The 9,798-nt window shown below is 37.9% G+C and overlaps 1 protein-coding gene and 1 long non-coding RNA gene across 5 annotated transcripts in view; one reads left to right on the top strand and one right to left on the bottom strand.

Moving 5' to 3' along the window:
• Positions 1-1,233, bottom strand: part of LOC122079408 — an 11,486-nt gene extending 10,253 nt beyond the window's left edge. For 2 of the 4 annotated variants that reach the window (XR_006140433.1, XR_006140435.1), the window contains exon 1: positions 318-1,232. This is a non-coding gene — a long non-coding RNA (uncharacterized LOC122079408). Of the gene's footprint in view, positions 1-317 lie in introns of all 4 variants that reach the window. The other 2 variants (XR_006140434.1, XR_006140432.1) reach the window with 2 other exon arrangements.
• A 4,273-nt stretch (positions 1,234-5,506) lies between these two features.
• Positions 5,507-9,528, top strand: LOC122078032 (receptor-like protein 35). The gene is made up of 3 exons (XM_042643909.1): positions 5,507-5,896; positions 9,240-9,305; positions 9,469-9,528. Exons 1-3 carry the CDS (start codon positions 5,507-5,509, stop codon positions 9,526-9,528), a joined length of 516 nt encoding a protein of 171 aa, XP_042499843.1.
• Positions 9,529-9,798: the final 270 nt, after the last annotated feature.

The raw sequence follows: 9,798 nt of genomic DNA, 5'->3' as shown, positions 1-9,798 counted from the left end.
AAAAAAAAAAAAATTGAGAGGCATATGGCAATATGGCATGCAAATCTAGATTCTAGATTAGCATGATCAAACCAAAGGGAAAGGACATATATAAGTTGCAGACTTGTTTCAACAATACAAGTAGGATGACTGAAAATAAGGTGATCCAATTAGGCATGGCTATTTCACCTGTTTGGTTACCTGTCACACCTGCATTTTATTTTCGATCTTCTTCGACCCATGACCCATTTTTCTTTTCTAATATAAGTAAATAGCAATCCCCCTAACACCCCCATCTCCAAAATATAAAATTACAAAGAAGAAGAAGAAGAAAATACCAATATGATGTTCACCATTCCATTTCGGTTAACAATATTCCTATAGCGATCTCAAGATGTCCCCAAAAATGACAGAATTCAACTTCTGTAGCATGAGGAAATTAAAAATGGATTTGAGCAGCAAGCTAAGGTAGAAGAATGTTCAAAGTGTTGATGCTAAAACTAAAGCTTGAAACTATATCAAAATCCGAACAAACCTCATCGGATATACAAGTTTGAAGAAGAATACTTGGTAGAATTTTAAACGACATATATTACAGACTAGCAGCCGAACAGAAAAGAGGTTTGTACATTTGAAGCACATGAGCACAAATTTATGAGAGAAACTTTCCTGCCAAAACTACTTGAAACCCATTAGAAACATGGATTACTGCTACACATTTACAAATTGGAGTAATTGCTACGTTCCTGTACAATTTTAATTTATACAAAATCTGGAGAGGAAGTTGGGAATATAATAAAATAATTTTGATTTTGTGGAGCATGCCATTAAGAAATTAACCGTTTCAAGTGATGATATGATCTGGGTTGTGTCGTAATGTCGTTGTTTGGAGCCTTCCCTTGAAGTGGAGGCGTTGGATTGAACTGCTCATCTCGGACGGCAGCAACGACGACAAGATCGCTGATTTCGGATTTCCGAATAAGGCAGGAGCAGTGGAGAAGGTGAATTTGAGGTTAAACGCCTCTCTATATTTCACCTGAATCCATTGCCTCCAACGAGAACGAGGCACCAACGTATGTGGTCGCTTGGGCGCGCCGTGGTGGACACGGAATTGCAGAGCAGAAACAGACGTCGGTGCTCTTCTATTTCGGATTGGTTTCCGGAAAGATCTCCGGAGATTCTAGGGGCAATGTCGGAACAGGCTTCATCGCAATCTCCCTAACGCAAGTGGATCCTATTCCTCAGGCGCTGTTTGGCAGATTTTAAACAAAGGTTTGCAGGGGTTGAATCGGCTGGTTCGACCGTTCCGATCTGGTTTGAGGAATCTATCTGCCCATTATGGTTTTTTTTTTTGGTGGAAATCTGTCCATTATAGTTGATTCATAGGGTGTAGGTCGATTCTGGTCTGGCTGATTCTACTTATTTGTATGGTTTTAGTTTACGGTATCAGCAGCAGATTCCGATATTAATATTAATACGTATCGATTGTATCAGGTTTTATCAGACAATTTTACCCTTCAAGATTTCAATACCTTTTTTTGGTTCAACTATTTTTGCCTCAAAACCATGTTATCTATCGATTTTTTTAATTTTTGGTTAATCAAGATGTACGGGTCAGCTTATACGCACCTCAACTAATTCGTGGGGAGACTAGTGCAGCAACCTATCGCCACATTTTCCACTTAAATCACATATGCATATATGGATAATCAAATGATTTGATAACTAATATCAAAATGGATATGAACAATACCAATTCCCAAAATCTGCATAGTTGAAGCATGATTGTAAACTATCAAAATACTCTAGATGCTTTGCCTGCTCAACAAATGAGCCCACCGAAGCAATCGTGGAAATACCATGGTGTTGTTTGAGGATTGCCGGGGAATATGGTTTATGAGTAAGAAATTTTATTGTACAATTGTATCGTATGAAAGAATGATGTACCAAATTTGATTGTTGCATCTTTTAAATTTGAACCATCCAATCTCTCCTTTAATCAAGGTAAGTGATGCTTTTACTTATAACAATTGGAATATAAGCTTGCTTACCTCATATCTTCCAATAAATGCTGTGAATGCTATTGTAAGTAATTCCATCCACCCAAGCCAACATTCGTGGAGTTGCAACCTTTCAAGTAATGGAGTTTTTACTGTTAAATTGGCAGCTAGACATTTGCAAAATTTTACCAATGCTAACTCGAATAGAAATTCCAATAGGTGTCAATGCTCCTATCTTTGCTCATATTGGTGGCGATTCTTTTGAAAATTGGACATTCATCCTAAATTTAAAGTCTTTTTTCTAAAGACTTGCTATAGGAGGAATTCCCACAAAAGAGTTGCTGGAGAGAAGGATGATAATTGACCCATTATGTGGCTTTTGTCATGCCCATCCTGAATTTACTTGGCATACTTTTTTATTCTGCGATTTCAACAAAAGAATATGATCCTCCGGTCCTCTCGGATTATGAACCGAGTGTTTTACTGCTTCCAATTTTCAATGCCTTATGTTGTATCTGTTTCAATCTAATACTATTCCTTATGATTGCGGAAAGGATTTTTTTAAGACTTTTATAATTACATGCTATTTTATTTGGAAACATAGGAATGAAATTGCATTTTCAAATGCAAAACCAAACCCGACTGAAATCTTGACGAATGTGAGATACTGGTTAAATGAATCATGTTACTTGCAATCTTATGCTGAGGACCCCCCCCCTCTCCTGCTAGACTTATTCCACAGCCAGAATCAAATGATACTATTCTAATTTGTTCAACTTGTACTAGCAAAGCCTTATGAATGACGGGATGGGCCAGTTGTTTATTCAGCCAAAATACTTATTTTTCATTTTTGTCTAACTATGTATTGACAGGAGACCACATTGAGGCAAGTTCAAGGGCTTTACCATCTAGATTGAAGAAGGCAAAAGAGGTCGGATGGCGGGTGGAGGAAGTGTGGGCCGATGCTAACAATTTAGAAATTTTTTGGACGCCTTTGAGCATTATAACTATGGTTTTTGATGTACAATTTAATCCTAATCATTTTTTGTTCAAGCTTAGGCCTACCAACGATTTGGTACTTTTGTAAAACATATCGCAACTCTATTTATCAACTAAAAGTGTAATCACTATTGACCTACAAAACATAATATAATATATATATATATATACTAGTAAGAAATACACGTGCAAATGCACGTGGGAACAAAAATGAGTAATATTAATTCAAAGTTTCATTTGTTCTCTTATGTTGAGAGAGAGAGAAAGAGAGAGTCGTGAAAATGCATGTGAGAACATAAATGAGTAATTTTAAATCAAAGTTTCATTTGTTGGGACAACAGTTCAAATTAGACCGAGTCAGGGCACATGTGTAACAAAAATAGCACATAGACACTTTATAGTGCCAAACTCAAATTCAAAGATGATCCTTGCCACGAGATGAACCTATACGATAATTTAATAATGTAAACAATATAGCTGAACAGGAACCATATCCACGTTAATAGAATTTGCAAAAATAAAGTGAATGAAGTTTGGTGCATGATCCATGAAATCTGAAAATATTTTAAAGACAAAGGCAGAGTATATCTAATTTGAAAAGAGGCATATTCAATACAATGGTATTGCGAAAGGTCTGTATATTTGAACTTACATGACAATCCATATAGCTCCAACGNCTAATCACTAATCTGGTCTAATCATTACCTGTAGGCCACAAGAGAAAAAGAGGGTGTACTAAAGCCCTCAAAACAGTGGCCATTCCTACTGGACAGAGGACGATGCTGCAAGTCAGTATCCATAATCAAATAGTTGGAGATTACTCTGAAGAATTCATATCATATTTGGGAACTTTTGTTAGGAGTGGCACAATCTTGCCATTCAAATACAGCGATTGGAGATATGTGCCCGAACACTACAAAGAGCAGGCTTGGAGACATCTTCTGGTATGGTGATAGTAGCCCATCTAAATCACCTTGAAAATATATTGTGATTTCTGTTGTAAGTGTTTGATGTCTATCTTCAATATGTTGTAGGTAGGATTTGTTTATTATCACCTGTACGAAGAGAATAAACGCACCGGATGTAATAATCCTCACCCAATCTTGACCGTTAGTCTCAAAGTTGTCCACGTGTCGTATTCTGCAGGTAGCAAAACAAGGAAAAACAGGGATGAGAGAAACAGAGGATTTTCATCTGGATTTGTTTATTATCACCCGTGCGAAGAGAAGTGGACAACCGGTAGATGTGCTATCAGGTGAAAAGATGGTAACTATTTATGTATTATATCTTGATTGCCACCATAGGTAAACATGTATATTTATTTTGCGTTCGTCCAAAGGACATGAAGCTTACAAAAGTCAATGTTGAGGCCAGGCGCAAACTAAAAGAGTCCCAGCACATTTCAGATTCCATTCTGGTCTTTTATTGACAAGTAAACAATCCTCACCAGAGTTGTAGATCTTAAGATATTAATTTTCTCCCATTCTGGTCTTTTATTGATGTTTTGGAATCCTGCCTTGGAGACTATTTTGAAACCTACTGTGAGGCAAATTCAGATTCCATTAAGTTAAAGGTATTTTCTCTTTTGCAAATTTTCTTCAGTTGGAATAAGCTATTAATCAAGATCATGAAATCTCAGTATCCATCTGTGTACTGGCATTTGTTTATTGTGGTCGAGTTGGATTGTTTACCGGATTTAAGTTCCAAATATGTGGCTCTTTTTGAAGGATAATTTAAGTTCTCTACCTGCAGATTTGAAGCAACCCTCTTAATCAGGCTACAGAAGAGCAAAATGAATGAGAAGATGGAGGAGGAACTGGCATCTTATCACCTTGGTTTTGTTGTTACCATGTGTATGCTTGGGCATCTTCTGCTGCTGTTGCTATGGAACAAGTTGCAGGGCCTTTACACCTTGAAGTGATTTAAATTTGGAGAAATTAAAATCTTGAGTTTTGTTTTCAATCTGTTTTGCTTAATGAACTGATATCTTCTTGTTATTTTGTGAGAAGTGTGTGATGTTTAGACATTTATCATCCGTAGAGAAGGAAGAAGGATATTTACATTGGGTGTTAAATCAATTTTTATCGTGGATCCAAGGTTCAATTCTTTATTTTTACTCTTTGTTTTCAAGTAGTTTAAATGAGGATATACATAAACAATTCAATTTAAAAAAAAAAAAAAAATTTATCTTTAGCGACAGTTCTTATTATCGTCGCTGTATATAAAAACCTTGAGTAAATGGCGAGGCAAAATAAATTAGGGTTATAAATAAAAAAAAAATGAGAAAATGTTGGGCACACTGCTAGGGTGCCCAACCTGCCACTGATACTGAGGCCTTTGAAGGACTCAAAGAATTCAATCACCCATGACCTTTCTGGATTTCTGGCTAATTGGACATATAAATCTTTACTGCAACTGGTCTGCCATAGCTTGTGATCCATTCAAGCATGTCATTTCTATCTCTCTGCTTGAGAAGGAACTCCTAGGGGAGATCTCTCCATTCCTTGGAAACATTTGAACTCTTTCACATGGTTCATTCTTCCTTCTCAGTTGGCAAATTACTCAGATCTCACCCATCTGATCTTCTTCAACAATTCGTTTTCTGGCTCCGCCGAATACCAAAGGAATTAGGAAACCTGAGAAACCTGCAGGTATTGGATTTTGGGAATAACTTCTTGAAGGGAGATATCCCTGAAAGAATAACTACTTTATCTGAACTTGGCTTCAGCACCAACAACTTCACTGGCACGACTCCATCTTGCATTGATAATTTGGTTAATCTTCAGAAATTGGATTTTGGGTTTAACTTCTTGAATGGAGATATCCCTGAAATTATTTGCAATTGCACTTCCTTGTCTGCACTTGGCTTCGACATCAACAACCTCACTGGTTCAATCCCATCTTGTATTGGTGATCTGGTTAATTTTCAGTTTTTTGTAGGTTCTGGGATTGTGAACTTTATTGACTTACAATATCTTTTGTTGTTTGAAAATCTTTTGGGTGGGGAAATGTTACGATCCCATATCAGCTTATGGGGCCTAATTCCACATCGGTTTCTTATGAGAATTGATGTAAGTTGATATGGTCTTGGGTCCCCTCACCTTGTAAGCCGATTTATGTGGTTGAGTTCTTTCAGGACCGTAACAATGGTATTAGAAACCGCGTGGTATCGCATATAAGCTAGAAATACATCCCAACCTATCTAAATTTATCATACTTGAAAGTTTGTCTCAATATTTCCTTCAATCAACTTGAAGGCCCTGTTCCAAAAGCTGGCACATATGGACACCTTGATGCATCTAGTCTGGAAGGAAACTCTGGCCTCTGTGGAACCAATTTTCTCAGAACCTTGCAGCAATTCAAGCCACTTAAATACAGCACACCGGTTCTCCAAGAAGGCTGCATTAATTCTCATCGTTCTTGCATCCATTGTTATATTCCTACTTCTGATTGGTGCAAATTATTTCATTGATCAATGCATCAAAAAGAGAAAAGCTGAAAACCCTAATGCATCTAAAGCCTTAACCATGGTTAATTTAACCAATAATTAACCATGTATTTTTACCCCATGAACTGTTTTCCTGGATCAGTCTCTGTATTACTGCACCTTATATGAAATAGGACCTCTTCTCTATTTTGTTCTTTTAAAAACTGAAAATGTATTTCTTAGTTTTCTAGGAACTAGTTAATTTGTGTGTTTGTCAACATAGACTTGGGTTGAATCTGAAAATGGGAATTCTGTTGGCCCCATTCCCTGCCCTGTATATTATTTCTCCATCTTATTGGGTTGCAGTTTCATTGTTTCAGTTTGTTTACTTGCATGGACTCTTGCTTTTTTTTGCTTTGTTTGACAACTCATGCAATTTTATGATTTCCAATCATCCCTTGTTGTTGGAATTGTTTTATTATTTTTTCTATTAATCATAAAGAGTTAATTGTTGTGTTTTCTAATAAAGAAACTAGTCTTCTCACCGAGCCCTCAGTTTGTTGCTTGAACAATCAGTGATGTGTGACACTTAAGAATACGGTAAGTACCAGACCAGCCTAGGAGATCGGTGAGATGTTCCCACCAAGAATACGACAAGTACCAAGGAATTTGGGAGATCGGTGAGAGTGTGCAAACTTTAGTCCCACATCGCCTAGGGAGAGATCACTGGAACTATTGTTGTAACTAACTATGTTCCAATGTATTATTGATTATGTCCAATCCCAATTGAGGGAAAATACATAAAAAGAACATTTCATTACAAATTCTTGATATACAAGACATTCAATTGAATGAGGGTTGATAAGCCAAATCAATTACTTTGTTTTTGCTATAAATTGGTATATAACAACTCTACATGAGATTTTTATTTAGTCCATCTTAGTTCACCAAATCAAGCTGCATTATTGCATCCTGGCATCAATTGTTGCCAATCAACATGAGTGTTGTGATCTCTGTGTTAGAACTACACCGGATGGTTGGGATCTGCTGGCCATGAAAAATGGGTTTCACATTACTACATATGGCATGAGCTGCTCCTTGTCCAGTGTGCTGCAAGTGTATGCCTCCAATCTCCAGGTGCTCACAGGGCGCTGCTCTACTACATGTGATAATGACTGCAAGCTGAAACGGTGTAGTTCCTCTAATATAATTGAACTTGATGTTTCTAAGCTTGATAAGTGATACAGCCAAATTGATCTCTCAATGGGGAAATGACACGTGTCGCCTTTGAGACACGTGTCCTCCACCAGATAAGGATTCCAATAAATCAATCACGCTCGATCACTCAAGCACGCTCGATCACTCAATCACACTGGATCACGTCGTTTGCATGAGGGGAATATTCCCCACTAAAAGGACGGTCGTATGGGAGGAGGACAGAGGAAAAGACAAGAAGAAAACCCTAGCCCCGAAGAAGGATATAAGGAGGCCGAGAGGAAGGAGGAAGGTAAGCTCTCAGACCCTCACCATTACTCCCTTACTGAACTGTGCGGCCGACCCTAACTTGAGCGTCGGAGGACTAACCCCGGACAAAGCTCCGGGCCTCCGCCGTCTGCGCTTGTGCAGGACCAGCTAGCGGGGTTTTTTGGCAGCAACAATAAGAGATGGAACCTACAAACATTAAGAATGTGATCAAATGGGTCTTTATGTTTCTAAACAAATTATATCTTGTTTCAATTTTTCTTACATTCTTATTGCATTGATAATGCGGGCAATACTCTTGATCCAAGATGACTGGATAGACGACATTCTTCACGATGATATCCTCAAAGAAGATATTAGAGGCAACACCGGTGTCTGGTGAAGAAGGAAATGTCTTGATCCTCACACCATTTTGGGTGTTGATTAAGGTGCAGTTCTTCACATAGACTCCATTTACGTCCTCTTCACCTTTGTTCCTGCCTAGGCTGCCAACAATGATGCCATGTCCCTGGTCCACATACCACCTTGGTGACAGTTAGGGTGCGGGTGCCAGGATCAATTGAGATGCAATCGTCACCGGTGCCAATGGTTGCGTCGGTAATGTTGATTCTCTTTGAATTTGCTATGTGGATGCCATCGGTGTTGGGACTATTTCCTGGTGCTGATATTTTAATATGTTGGAATTTCAAGTCTACGCATTTATAGAGGTCAATGTGAAAATATTTGCTGTTTAGTGAGGTTATATCTCGGATCACAGTGTTGGTGACGAAGTTGAATTTTAAACTCTGCAGTTAATGATCAGCCACAAACACCACTTAATATGTTGTATAGTAATTATAACAGGTTGAAGTTGAACTAGTTTGTTAAAATAGATGTGTAGATTGTGATTTTGGACCAGTCCTTCTTGGCCTGCAACTGGGTCCCAAGGACTATTACATATAGGAACCAAAGATTAGGGTAAGTTTACATGGTTGAACAATTCAATCTATGGACTGTAGAAAATGAGAACCTAACAAAAAATGGAGAAAATAAATGGGAATTACAAACAAACAGTCATACAATGCACGCAAATATTTACGTGCTTTGGCAAAATTGTCTACGCCCACGTTGGGATGAGAACTATTTGTTTATCAATGAAGATTTATGTGAAGTCAGTTGGTAATTCTAGAATAAGAAATTAGGGCTTTAGTGACGGATTATTACTGGCACTAAAGGTCCCAATACCCATTTAGAACCGATGGTAAGTTCTTACACAAGGTTTTGAAAATATCAAATAATATTAATAATTAATAAATTTAAAATATCTTATTAGTAAGATGGTTCATATTCTCTGTTCGATATCGCTTACACAGGACCGGCTCAGTCTGAGATGGAAACTCTCCAACGGTGACTTCAAGAAGTTAGGTGCAGTGGCGAAGGTTTGATTACGGGACCTTGCTTCTTGAGGCGGAGTACTGTGTCCCCTCTAAGCCAACTGCGCTAACCCCTTGGAGTTCCTTAGCATAATTAACTATAGTAATTGAGAGAAGTAAGTTACTTTACCTTTTTGATGTATATATTGATAAATGTCTTTACCTCCAGGAGATGGTTGCCCGTCTTGTTCCGAAAATTCTGATTAGCTTAATGGATGGTGGATTGTAGTCAAGAGTGGGGAGTCACTCAGAAGCATCGCTGGTAGAGAATTTTTTCAACCCATCTGAAACTTGCGGCATAGGACTCTCCTTGGCTGCTTATGACCAAAGGCCCAATTGGGAAGGCGATCCAGAATATACCTTAAGAGTTTCTTAGTGAAGAAATTTTATGAGTTGGAAGTTGGAAGAGTACTGTTATTAATTACTTGACTTTCAATTCATAATTTCATGGACTGAGCAAAATATAGAAGATGAACTTACAGATAAGCCTCGGGAAAAT

The sequence above is a fragment of the Macadamia integrifolia genome, chromosome 5 (assembly GCF_013358625.1).
Source record: "Macadamia integrifolia cultivar HAES 741 chromosome 5, SCU_Mint_v3, whole genome shotgun sequence".
NCBI classification, from domain to species: Eukaryota; Viridiplantae; Streptophyta; class Magnoliopsida; order Proteales; family Proteaceae; genus Macadamia; species Macadamia integrifolia.
Note: the sequence above shows the minus strand (reverse complement) of the source record. Positions and strands in the feature narration are given on the sequence as shown.